The sequence below is a fragment of the Amphiprion ocellaris genome, chromosome 8 (assembly GCF_022539595.1).
Source record: "Amphiprion ocellaris isolate individual 3 ecotype Okinawa chromosome 8, ASM2253959v1, whole genome shotgun sequence".
In the NCBI taxonomy this organism is placed as follows: Eukaryota; Metazoa; Chordata; class Actinopteri; family Pomacentridae; genus Amphiprion; species Amphiprion ocellaris.
The window spans coordinates 26,313,471-26,327,698 of NC_072773.1; the positions used below are offsets into that span (position 1 = coordinate 26,313,471).

A 14,228-nucleotide genomic window follows, 5' to 3' on the forward strand; every position below is an offset into this window, starting at 1 on the left:
AATTTGGACTGTTATTTAGTCGACATTTTAGTGATATCCAGTATTTTCTTATTAATAAGTGATTGTTTCCATAGTAAATAATTATGTAATTTGTAAAGACATGATCATAATGAACATAAAAAAACAATATCTTTTTAAACTTTTAATAAAAATGTATGCAAGATATATCCAATGGACATCCCTGAATTATATTTGATATAAAATTCTGACAAATTAAGAAAATATAAATACGTTCCATAGACTGTATTTAAACCTTCCATACAGTCTATGATACGTTCATGTGCCGGTTTGTCCTGCGGAACAAACGTTACATCGCTTTGCTGCGGTGCAGTTTCACGTCGGTAATAAATATGCGCCGGACCAGCGTATCCCAACGAGGAACAGCAGATGACTCGAAACCAATATTACATACATAGAAGACTATTTATCGAATAAAATGGGTTGTTTAAGAAGAGCTGTGCTAATATGTTGAATAACAGAGAGATTTCCTCAGAAAGGGACGTGCTGAATTCATCTCACTGACGCTAGTTTGTTTTCTGAGAAAATGTTTGCCAAAGCGTTTCGTGTCAAATCAAACACTGTAATCAAAGGATCAGACAGGTGAGTCAGTGCTGCTACGTGCTAACAGCTTAACCCAGGGTTCTGTTGGTCGTCATTTATTCATTTCCGTAGGTTATGCCAATTATTCTGTGAAGAGATTAACGGAAGCCTTGGCTTTTTAAAAACCCAACGCGAATCATATTTAGGCTGGAACTAGCCAAAACTGAAGCAGTGCTTTAATTAGGCTTCATACTTGATCTTGTTGAAGATATATATATATATATATATATATATATATATATATGTATATATATATATATATATATATATATATATATATATATATATATATATATATATATATATATATATAAAGATTTAGATAGCAGCAGTATATCAGTCGTTAGTAAATCTGCAGTGAATGCCAGCTTATGGACTGAAATTATAGGGTCAGGCTATTATCATCTGGCAATAGCAGTGTCAGTCAATATTTAGACAGCGTACTGTATATTGTTTACCACTGTAATGCTGATTTGAGTGGTAATTAAATACACACTTCCTCTGTTAGATTAAGTCTGGCCCTTTGTTATTCACACTGATTAGATGACACGGACACTTGTGGTTATTATATTGCGTCACCCTGTTGATTAAGCGCACCTGGACTTTGAAATTGCAACAAATTTCGTCTTACTGATAAAGAATATTTACAATTAACTAGTCTTAGATAAATACTATGATGCCAGGGGGAAATGTTATTCCTGACAAGCTAGTGTGGTTTTAGAAATACACTAATGAATATAAATGTAAAAATAATTTCAATCAGTTAAAAAAAAATATTGGTAGCTGATAAGTTTAATGAGTCTGATCACTATTATGGGACAATTAGGGGGTGTGAAAACAGCAGAAGGTTGTGTTTAGTTAACAAGAAAACATTGTACATATTGTTTAAAAATGAAGTATTGCAAATATTGCAGGTGCGATTATGTAAAGTACTTGATTGGAAGTGTTCTAATCCTTCCCAAACTTTTCTTTTATGCTTGTCTCCAGGAGAAAGCTCAAAGCGGACGTATCTGCAGCCTTTCCTTCACTGTCTGCTGATGAACTGTCTGAGCTGATCCCCAACAAAGAGGAATTAAATGTTGTGAAGATTTATGCACACAAGGGAGAAGCTGTGACAGTTTATGTTCTTCACAAAAAACCACTGTTCTTTGAACTGGAGAAACGACTTTATCCCACAGGTAATTAACCAGTACTGAAGCTAGATTCAGATGACTGATAGAATTGCTTTTGAGTAACTTGTTTGTTGTCATATTTTTCAGTGTATGTGCTTTGGCGTTATCCTAATCTCCTACCAACATTCAGAACATGGCCACCTGTGCTTGAAGGGAGGAGCAGGTATGCTACTTTTTTCAAGATCAAAAGTCCTGTGCAGATATTTTGCAGATTTAAACTGATAGGAAGCAAGAGGTGATAAAGAATAACGTGCTTCTTTTCAGATCTCATGCTGCCAGGTGTGGTGGTGCCGTCATCTGGTCTCCCAGATGTGAAACAGGGAGACTGCTGTGCCGTTACAGTTGTAAGCAATGGGTATGCTATAATAAAAGATTTGGATAGACTTCTTGCACATTCCTTATAAATTTAGGTGTGATGCAGTTGTCCTGGTTCTTTGCAGAGCTCCTGTTGCACTTGGCACAGCTGCAGTTTCCAGTGCAGAGATGTACAGTTTGGGTATGAAAGGCAGAGGATTGTGTGTTCTCCACACATACATGGACTATCTTTGGTAAATAGCTTCCAGCTTCCTACATTTATTGATTAAATACTTCTGGAGTTGTTTAACAAATAGGCTTATTTGTGTTAATGACTAAAGCTAGATGCAATGATTGACATCACTCACTAGTATCTTAAATATGCAGCCACAGCTAGAAGCTGATTAGCTGGCCATCAAGACTTAAAAAGTTAATAAGCTATGCGAAGCCATTTAACTATGGCTACAGCTGTGTACTGACCAGGTAGACATGAGAGTGGTGTTCTAGTTATTTATTGTTTTTCGAGCTCCTCCTTAGTTGTTGTCTTTGTAACAACTACTCTCTCTGGAGCCAGCATATTTAAATGCAGATGTACAGTTAAGTGAATTGTGTTATTTTTTTATTCTCCATTTTCTTTTATCCTTTTCAGGGCATTTGGAGATAAGTCGGGTCCTCCTTCTTTACCGGATGCCGAAAGTGAAGGACAAGAAGTAGATGAAGTGGAAGATGACATCAATGAGAAAGAGGAGGACGATGTGGTTGAAAAGTGTGTAGAGGAGCAAGAGAGCTCTGGTGAATCTGCCATGAATCGAACCTGTTCTGGTGTTGAGGAGCTGAGATTAGCTGAGAAAGAGGAAGAGAAGGATGAAAAGGGCAGTGAGAAGGAGGAGGAGAACCAGGATGACCAGAAAACCCCACAAGGTACCAGATTTAGTCACATCTCTTACCATATTTATCTGCTTTATGACAGGTTTAGTCGTAAATACATGCATTCATGCGTATACGCCAATCAAGCATAACATTATGACCACCTGCCTAATACTGTGTTGATCCCCTTTATGCTGCTAAAACTCCTCTGACCCAGCGGGGCGTGGACACAGAACCTCTGGAGATGTCCTGTGACACCGGGATGGTAGCAGGTAATTCTGTGGATCCTGTGGGTTGCAGAGTGGGACCTGTCTAGGTCAGGTTTATCCTGAACATCCCGCAGATGCTCAATAAGATCTTGATCTGGGGAGTTTGGAACCCGGGTGAACACCTTAGCTCTGTGATGTTCTCCAGGCCACTCCTGAGCAGTTTTTGCAGTGTGTCAGGGTGCATCATCCTGCTGAGGGTGGAAACTGGCATTGAAGATTGCTGTTGTCATGGGGGGTGGGGGGTTGCTTTACTTGCAATGTTTAGGTGGGTGGTTCATGTCAAACATCCACATGAATGCAAGGACTCAAAGTTTCCCAGCAGAACATTGCATTATAATAAGATCATTGATGTTATTCACTTCTCCTGTCAGTGGTCACAGTGTTGTGACTGATCGGTGTATATAGTTGACCTGAGGGGATGTTGGCCCTCTCATATGATCATAACTTGTGCTGATTCAACTGGATTATAAGGTCTGCTGATGTAGCAAAAGAAAAGCACATTCAGAGAGGAATGGATGTGAACCCAGGTCATGCCCTGATTTTACAGAGATAATGGACGCCCTGTTGTTGCGGTGCTTTCTGCATGCTCTCAAGAGCAAGGTGAAGAAGTCAGAGCTCCCTCTGCTGACCAGTACATTTCTCCGCATCCACATGTTCTCCTGCTGGTAAAGCACAGTTCACATTTTTTAGAGGTGACAAGGGGGAATAAAAATGATACTTAAAACATCTTGCTCTTTTCAGCCCAAGTGGAAAACAGCTTGATATTAAGAAATCCAGCTATAAAAAGGTATATCAGCTGTCCAGAAGATGACATTTTACACATATAGGTATAACTCCATAATTATGTTTGGGTTTTTTTTTCCAACAGCTTTCCAAGTTTCTCCAGGTTATGCAGCAGCAGCATCATCTTGTGCGAGTTAAAGAACTCACCAAGGGTGTGGAGAGCATTGTGGAGGTGGACTGGAAAAATCCAGAGTGAGTCAACTTTGTCTCAACTGCAAGAAATTCTTGGTGGAGATTCTAACTAGCAACCCGCCCTCACTCACATTGACTAGCCTGTGTTTTCCTTGTCATACTTGAACATTTTATAGATTGCGCTCCTTTAGCATTCCAGAAGAGACAGATGTTGAAGCAGCTGTGGTGCAGGATGGAGGGGAAGGAGAAATAACTTACCGTCCTCCAGAGATCACAACTCTTTACTCTGTGCCTGCACGGCTGGAGCCTCTCTTTTTGGATGCGAACAAGAGGTGTGTGTGATTGTGTGTTTTCATAACCCTGCCTCTTCTTGCAGCACAATGTTTGTTGGGTTCAGACAGCAGGGGGACATAGTAGGTAGAATTATAGCTTTTGTTTATGCAGAAAGAGACACTGAATCGCCAGCAGCCCCAGGAGGGCTGTGCTATAACTGCGATCAACCAGTCTTTGAAGGCATGAGGTGATATATTAACATCCCACAAGTCAAACAGTCCTTAGTCTTCAACTGTGTTTAAAGTCATTCCTTTGTTTGCTCTATATGTGATAGACGCTAAGGAATTTCTCCTGTAGAAAGCAGTAAACAGAGGTTTTTGACACTTGAATCACCCTCATTTTGCAAACTCTGCCCCTTCTTGCAGCCTTGTGTCATATGGTTCAAACAGCAGCTCTGTATTTTTTTTCACATTTAGTGTGACGTGTTGTATGATTTTTAACAGAAGCATGTCATGTTCACAACTTTTTTTCCCGTAAGTGTTTTTCACTGTAGACATTTTGATGCATCATAACTGGAAAAGCATGGATGTTCTTAATACTGTCACTGATGACTGTGTTTCATTCTCGTGGACCAGTAAGCCACAACACTGTGTCAGCGTGTACACCACTTTGCCCTGAAGCTGAAGCTGCTAAATGCTCCCAAGTAGAGAATTTTTGGGGGAATTTTAACTAGGTGATTGAGGTTTTTGTGGAAAACCCACATCAGACACGTTTTTACTCCAAGGAGTGTTTGCTAATGTGTCTTAAACATGCCATGCTCATTTTCTGGTTGTGTCTTGTGTAGTTTAAGGCCTATATAGAATACCTATTAAAAGTAGCCACCCAAAATGAAAAAACCCGCTTGAGGTTTTTTCATTTTATTGCTTTTCAACACTGAATCACAGTCAATTTAATATGGCTTATTACACAGAATTTCCAAAAGAAAAAGAGTCTTTGATGTCGATGTGAAAACAGATTTCTACAAAGTCACGTAAATTAATTAAACAGTGTGTAAAATAAGATTAGATAAGATTAAACCTTAAGTGATTCTGAGGGAAATTCTTAAACACGAAGAGCGTTGCTCACAGAGGAGGTTGACAGCCGGTCTCAGTGTGCCAGACCAACAACCTGCTGTAAAACCAAGAAGCTGATTGTGGACTTCAGAATAAACCAGCAGCAGAACAACACTCCACTCCGGATAGACAAATCACTTGTGGAGAAGTATGCAGCTTTAAGTACTTGGCTATAACTAGAAGAAGGTTCTTTGGTCTGGTGAGGCTAAAATTTGGCTTTTTGACCATCAGATTACATGCTAAATTTGGTGGACACCAAACACCACATTGTCACAAACGCCATCCCCACTGTAAAGCATGGTGGTGGCAGCATCATGATGTGTGATGTGTCTCGGCAGTAGGCCCTGGAAGGATTGTGAAGGCTGAGGGTAAAATAAATGTAGAAAAGCATAGGGACATCCTGGAGGACAACCTGATGCAGTCTGCAAGAAAACTGCGACTTGGGAGATTTGTTTTCCAGCAAGGTAATGACCTGAAGCAAACTGCAAAACTTACACAGAAATTGATTTATGACAACACAATAAATGTGCTGGAAATGCAGAGTCAGAATTCTGACCTCAGTCCAACTGAGAATTTGTGGCTGGACTGAACCTGCTATATACACATTTTACACAGTTTCCAGTCCTATAGACACACCAAACCAATGCAAATGCTGTCTAGTACAACAATGTTGCCTACTTTCATGAAAGTTAGTGTCAAGTTTTATTTGAAATGGTTTCAGAGAGGTGTTAATTCAACATTTTGAAGGCTGCAGTCTCTGGAAGTTTTCAATTGTGATACATTATACTGTTCAGTGTCTTTAGTATTTTGTTCATTCCACTTTTGTCAGTGAGTTAGACAAAGTATGTTTAACATAAACTATATATATATGCTTCAAAATGAAGTTGAATCAACATGAGCATTTCTAATCTTCATGAGGGTGTAGATTTACTTGTCCCCACAGAAATAATTCATGCATGAATGAGAAGAAATAGTGGTATTTGCCAACTCTCGAAATTGGCAAGCTGAAAATTGTGGCTTAAATTTCTAACATTTTCGCAATGATGGACTCTGCAGGAAAGGAACAACACTGCATGCTGCTGAAGTGAGAAGCATCATCACAGAATATGTGAAGAAAAATGAACTGGTGGATGAAAATAATAAGAAGTAAGAACATGCTTAAATTCTTTAATGGCGTCATGTAGATGTAGAGCACATTTAGATAGCAGAACATGTTTGTATAGACATGTTTAGATGATAATTTCAGAATTTATTCGTGAATTGGTATTTCATATGTTTAATTATGTTTACTCATTAGCTTGTATAAAAGAGAAAGAACCTCGGAAATCATTGAAAACTGAATACCCCAGGCACACTTTTTTGTTTTGTTTTGTGTTGCTTTTTAGAACTCGGCAGTGACAAAAGGGCAGCTTTAATTTCCATTGAACAAAATACAGAGCTGACCTTAAACCATGTACTGTCATTACAGTCAAGTAATATGTATTCATGTGACTCTGAGGCCATCTTATGGGTTTTGGGTTTTTTTTTTCGGGGGGGGGGGCTGCGTCATGAAAATTTGTGCATTTTCTATTCAGAAACAAACTGATATTGAGTGACTGAAATTGAATTAAGCCTGTGATGGAGCTGGCATAGCTACAAAAGGCAGCATGCTTCCTGTTTATAAGTGCCATCTATCCAACATCAGTACTTCTCTTCCCCTCCACCAGTTATGTGACCATCAATCCTACTCTATGTGATTGCTTGCTGGAAAAATCTGAATACCAGGAGGTAGAGTCTCTCAAGTGGGATGACCTGTTCAGCAGGTAAGACTATTTCTGTTTTTCTGTTTGTTTTTTATAGTTTAACTAGATCTGGATAGCTTTAGACTCAACTACTTTGACAGGCTACACAGGGGATTGTGTAGACATTGTATATAAATACTGTGAAACTTTGAAGATCAGCCATTCACTAACATCCATTATATGCACTTGTAAAGACCATGTATATCATGACAGTCTTGTTTCTCCAGTAAGTCCTACAACTCCTAATTTTCTATGATGGAATGATTGAAGTGCTTACATTTTCATCGCAAAAACAATCATATGTTTTGGTTCTTCCATAGATCTAATATAGGTCTTGAAAATATGACAAAATCTGCTGGTTCAAAAATATACATACAGCAACCTGAGTTATCAGTTCCAATGATTTAAACAGTTGTGTTATTAAAATGCTCTTAGTGGCGTGACTTCTTACTTTTCTCATGAGTGATTACAATTGACAACAGCTACTGACTTCTCTGAACCATTTTATTTAGGGCCCATTTGACACACTCTTAAACTCTGCCACAAACACTGCAACAGGAAAGTCTTAAGAACTAAGTCCATGTTGTGACTCAGTCTGCCTGCTAAGGGCCAGTAATCAGGCAGCTTTGTCACATACATTGTCAAAAATCAATTCTGGATCAAACATGGAGTCTTTAAAAAGTTTTCAAGAAAGAGTCTTCAAGCAGTCTTCAGAGTCTGATGCGAATAATGTTTATTCAATACAGAGGCTGTAAGAACACTCAAATTCTCTCACCAGAAAACTTTTTCTCAGCAAAAAGGTAGTGTTTTATTCCATGCTATAATTCTAATATACAGTTAGATGTTGCAGCGCCACTGTAAATACACCTTTGGAATTATAGAGATCCCACATGGACATCAGAAAGGACTAGACAGCTCAGCCAGTCTGAAATATTTTATACTGAAGATAACATGGTGTACTGTAAAGAAAGGTTTTGTGATCTTTTTCTTTTCTTTAATGCAAGGCAATTAAATTTTTTGTCATCTTACAAAGCCTTTTTATTTAGGGTAAATGAATATTACTTGACTCAATAATCATCTAGTTAATAAGGATTTGTTTTGTGTAAAATGGACAGTAAAGCCAGCTTTTGTGCAAGTAAGTGAATGAAGTGTCCAGCTTTCATCGACATGGAGCTTTTGGTGATCATATGCTATACATTTTTGTGCTAGATAGATACATGGTTATATTTAACACAGTTCAACCAGATCTCAGTCTCTCTATCATCTAACTGCAGCTAAACATGTTTTTAACAGGACAATGGGGCGGATGCAGGAGTCTTACCAAGTTGTATTCCCTGGACAAGCATCTATAATAAAGAAGGGCCATATTGAGCCTATAGACATCTCTGTGGCTTCTCGAGGCTCCAATAAGAAGGTGAGAACTTTTGCTGCATTGCCTAAAACTGCTCACCCTAGATCAATATAAATTTTGTATGTAGTTTAGAAAAGAGAGTTTAAAAAGTGTAACAGCCTGTGCTTCGGCACATCGGTACTTTGAAGCTGACTAACTCCAAACTGTTGATGTTTACAATCTTGTCGACATGTAATTATCTAGTGTATGTATCTAATTTGGTTCAACAGCAGATTGACTCATCATTCTGTCATGCAGCTGACACATCTAAGCCCTGGATGCTTTTTATCACAGCGTCCTGGGATTTATTACTTATTATATGATTCAGGGTTAACTGAACTGATGACTAGAAGGCATCGGCATACTGGTTTCTTCATTTATAAGGCCTTTCTGTTTAAATTGCTAAGATATTAAACCTCTTTATTATAACCTCTTTATTATATTATAACCTCTTTAGTTGAGTTCAGAGAGGATTATCATAACACCATATCACAGAAAGGATTGGATTAACTTTACTTAAGTTTTTCCAGTTTATCTTGAAAGGGCCCAAACTTTTGTGGTATATGGAAGCTCAGGGGACCACTAAAGTTGTTCAACCAATAGGAATCACGAATGTCAGAACAAACTTTTCATGACACTCCAATGGATATTTCAGTCCTAACCAAAGTGATGGACTGACTCACAGGCTGACATTTCATTGCCCGTCATTTCACAGGATGCATTCTTGGAGTCATGACACTTCCATGAACGATCTGATAATGGTTGATGCATGTAGTGGGGGGCATTCTCCAGTAGAAGATTAAACTTGTCAGTGCTTCCCATTTCTATAGCCTATTTAATGGAGACAGTGTTTTCAAATGACCTCAGACTTACCTTTGGCTTTTCTGTGCAGCAGTTTCATGTTACTTTATGGTCGACATTAAGCAAACATCAGTTCATGATCACTCCAGCTGATTTATCGTTCAAACTCTTCTTGTTGCCATGTGCCACGTGTAGGTTACTCTGATAAAGAATCTGGAAGTGTATGGTTTGGATCCTGCAGTTGTGGCCACTGCTTTGCAGCACAGAGTTCAGGCCAGCTCTGTCTTACATCAAATCCCGGGAGCCAAGGACAAAGTCCTGGTCCAGATCCAAGGCAACCAAATTCATCAAGTCGGCAATCTGCTTCTCGGTATAGAACTTAATTATACTTGACATACAATACCAGTCAAAGGTTTGGACACATCGTCTTATTTCATGTTTTTTCTTTATTTTCATGACTACTTGAATGAACACTGGAATTATGTAGTAAACAAAAAAGTGTGAAATAAGTAAAAACATGTTTTATATTTCAGATTCTTCAAAATAACCACCCTTTGCTTTGATTACTGCTTTGCACACTCTTGGCCTTCTCTCAATGAGCTTCATGAGGTAGTCGCCTGAAATGGTTTTCACTTCACAGCTGTGCCTTGTCAAGGTTAATTTGTGGAATTTCTTGCCTTCTTAATGGGGTTGGGACCATCAGCTGTGTTGTGCAAAAGTCAGGTTGGTACAGAGTTGACAGCCCTATTTGACAACTGTTAGAATCCATATTATGGCAAGAACCAGTCAGCTAAGTAAAGAGAAACAACAGTCCATCATTACTTTAAGAACTGAAGGTCAGTCAGTTCGGAAAGTTACAAAAGCTTTGAGTGTATCCCCAAGTGCAGTCGCAAAAACCATCAAGCGCTATGACATAACTGGCTCACATGAGGACCGCCCTAGGAAAGGAAGACCAAGAGTCACCTCTGCTGCTGAGGATAAGTTCATCCGAGTCACCAGCCTCAGAAATCACAAGTTAAAAACACCTCAGATTAGAGCCCAGATAAATGCCACACAGAGTTCTAGTAGCAGACGCATCTCTACATCAACTGTTCAGAGAAGACTGAACCAATCAGGTCTTTATGGTCAAATAGCTGCTAAGAAACCACTACTAAGGAAAAGCAACAAGCAGAAGAGATCTGTTTGGGCCAAGAAACACAATGAATGGACATTAGGGGCAGCATGGCTCAGTGGGTAGAGTGGCCGTCTTGTAACTGGAGGGTTACCAGTTCGATCCCTGGCCTGGAGAGCTCATGTCAAGGTGTCCCTGAGCAAGACACCGAACCCCTAACTGCTCCTGATGGGTCGTGGTTAGCGCCTTGCATGGCAGCTTCCGCCATCAGTGTGTGAATGGGTGAATGTGATGTATAATGTAAAGCGCTGTGGGTATCGTTTCAGGTATAGTAAAGCGCTATATAAATACAGACCATTTACCATAGACCAGTGGAAATCTGTGAGTCAAATTTGAGATCTTTGGTTCCACATGCCGTGTCTTTGTGCGACGCAGAAAAGGTGAACGGATGGTCTCTACATGGATGGACTGAACCAGCATGGCTACCACAGCATCCTGCAGCGACATGCCTTCCCATCTGGTTTGCGTTTAGTTGGGCAATTATTTGTTTATTCTGGGGACAAAGACCCCAAACACACCTCCAGGCTGTGTAAGGGCTATTTGACCAAGAAGGAGAGTGATGGAAAGCTGTGTCAGATGACATGGCCTCCACAGTTACCTGACCTAAACCCAATCCAGATGGTGTGGGATGAGATGGACCACAGAGTGAAGGCAAAAGGGCCAACAAGGGCTCAGCATCTCTGGGAACTCCTTCAAGGCTGTTGGAAAACCATTTCAGGTGACTACCTCATGAAGGTCATGGAGAGAATGCCAAGAGTGTGCAAATCAGTAATCAACGCAAAGGGCGGCTATTTTGAAGAATCTGAAATATAAAACATGTTTTTACTTATTTCACACTTGTTTGTTTACTACATAATTCAATATGTGTTCAGTCATAGTTTTGATGCCTTTAGTGAGAGTCTGCAATGTAAATAGTCATGAAAATAAAGACAGACCATTAAATGAGAAGGTGTGTTCAAACTTTTGACTGGTAGTGTATATTAAGCTTTATTTCAACAGTTGGATGGTTTTATTTCTAAAGAATGAAGTCATTTTGTCTTTTATTTCAATTTCAGATCATTATCAAATCCCACGCAAGTACATCCAGGGACTAGACAAAGCTCCAAAAAGCGGCAAGAAGAAGTAACGTTTCAAATTGCTAAACCAGCTGTTTACAGTCTATAAAGTTGTTTTAATGTGTGAACATTACGACAATAACACTGTTGGTTATTCATTTAATAAAAATGATTTGTTGTCATATTCACAAGGTTGATGAATGAAAGAACTTGTTTTATTGTTCTGTTGTTGTGGTTTGGCTCTGAAAGGTAATTTAGAATAAAATTAGCGATGGGGTTAACTAAGCAGTGTTTTTACTGACGCTGAAAGACAATAGCAGAGAACCAAATTTTGTTAGCACAATATTAGTCGCTGCAAAAACATATAATTTAATCTGTTGTTTAGTGTCTTAATTGGTAGACTGGTGGGTGCCTGCATACAGCAATTTATTACTTGTATTTCCATGTTTACATGTGGAAGCTGTTAAGTATAACATTAATGATGGTTTAACCTCTGGGGTCTTGTGCAACGGTTCCACAGCGAAAGGAATAAGATCAAGCAAATGTCCTCCATCCTGTTGTTAAAGCAACTACCTTCAGGCCATGTTCGCTGTTGGGGAGCTGTGAAACACCTGAAAGTCCAGTTAAGCAATTCTTAATGAATGCATGAACCAGAGCATTTCGTTACATGTAGTTTTTATCTGTCAAAGCACTAGGGAAAACACAAAGAAATATAAAAAGCAACAACTTTTGTGTGGTGTTGGTATGAATTCAAAACTGCTGTACTTCACTTTGTTGAAGTCGTCGAACTAAATGGGAATTTTAAATATTTCATGTGGTAAATTCTTGCATGCTTCTCACAAAATTTTCCATAACCTTTCATTTATTTAGGTTGTTTTTGCCAGTTTTTTCAAGTAATGCACTGTGAACAATTCTCCACACTCCGTTATGTAGAGGCCAGACCTCTGTGGTTTCAAATTCTGCACATTTCTTTTCCAAGGCGGTACCATTTTCGTAGTGTTTTTGAGAACAATGGGGTGGCAAAAGATAGAATTTGTTCCCATTTGTTGTTTCTCTGAAGGCAGCCCAAATTTATTTATAGTTCCCTCTAGAGTCTAGACACAGTTCACTGGGGATGCAGGATCACTTCTCCATCATTTATACAATTCTAATCTGCCTCTACCTCACTTTTACTAGAAAATAACTAGGTAAAGTTGATTTATATGTGCTTTTCACAGCACAAAGTCACAAAGTGTTTTACGTGGAAAATCAACATAAGCCCATAAAAACAAAGAGACAGCAGAAAAGCAAAGCAACAGTAGATCCAATGATAGATAAAAAATAAAATTAATAAGAACATACAGATGAAAAACCTAGATCATTATATTTGGGACAAAAGCCAGTTTAAACAGATGAGTCTTAAGTTCCTTTTTAAAAGCACCAACTGAGAGTGCCTGATGAAGGTCTAGTTAGGCCTCTCCGCAAGGTTGGGGTTCCCTACTTCAAATACTTGATCACCTTTTGCTTTTAGTGCGGTTCACTACCAGTAGGCTTTTTTCCGCAGCTCTAAGTGACTAATGGGTATACAAGTTTGGAGGAGCTCAGAAATGTAGGCTGATGCCCGACTGACAACAGCTCTGTATGTGAAAACAATAATCTTCAAATCCTGAACCTTTCTGGGAGCCAATATGGAGAATATAAAGTGTGTGTGATGTGTGATATCCTGGAGAGTAGTCTTGCATCACATTGGTAAGCTCAGTGCCTCCAGTGAAAAGCAGTCAAAAAAAGACAGACCCTGCTAGGAAATGCTGCCAAATATGCAAAAATTATTGACATAGTAAGGAGGTGTTTTTGTACAGAAGTCACAAAATGTAATTGCATAGAAATGTTCATTTTTAATTTACATTTTTCTCCAGATTTTTGAAATACATGGACAAGGAATTTATAATTTATATGTGTAATGTAAAATTACATTAAACACCCTGTGACTGTGATTGACCATAAAATTTCCATTTTTTTTTAAAGGAAATTGGAAATTTTCTACTTAAGCTGTTAAAATAGTTTGAAAAAAATCAGAAATGTTTCATTTTTCTTTAATAAATAAAACAGTGAAAAAAGTAGTGGTTATATATACAGGGTGTCCATACAGTCTCTTTACAATTTTAAGAGTTTATTACAAAGACAGCTGATAAGATATCATAACCAGATTTTTTTTATTGTGATCAGCGTTTATTAAAGTTTGTAATCACATTGAAATTGTGTGTTTCAGGTATCCTGTTGGTGAAAGAGGTACTGTTAAATGAAACTCGATGTTTTCTTCAGATGTTTTTGGTCATCCACACCTCCCTTTATTCAACACTGTCCCTGTCTCCATAAATTTCTTGTGCCATGCACGAATTGAAGGACACGATGGTGGATCTCTTCCATACTTAGTTCTGGAGTTTCGCTGAGCCTGCACATCCGATTTTGTCTGAAAAAACCATGATACACATTGAGCCTTCTCTTGAGGAGTAGCCATTTTTTAGGGTTTCATAAAGAGGCTTTATGGG

The 14,228-nt window shown here is 38.7% G+C and overlaps 1 protein-coding gene across 1 annotated transcript; it reads left to right on the plus strand.

Annotated features, from left to right (window-relative positions):
• The first annotated feature begins 344 nt into the window (after window positions 1-344).
• Window positions 345-11,895, plus strand: eif2d (eukaryotic translation initiation factor 2D). Its single transcript, XM_055013266.1, is given in 15 exon segments — window positions 345-600; window positions 1,588-1,778; window positions 1,860-1,935; window positions 1,984-2,127; window positions 2,213-2,320; window positions 2,716-2,987; window positions 3,750-3,867; window positions 3,944-3,989; window positions 4,071-4,177; window positions 4,294-4,449; window positions 6,559-6,648; window positions 7,209-7,304; window positions 8,577-8,697; window positions 9,670-9,844; window positions 11,701-11,895. Coding segments are annotated over 15 exon segments (1,827 nt in total). The 5' UTR covers window positions 345-544; the 3' UTR covers window positions 11,772-11,895.
• The last annotated feature ends 2,333 nt before the right edge of the window (window positions 11,896-14,228 follow it).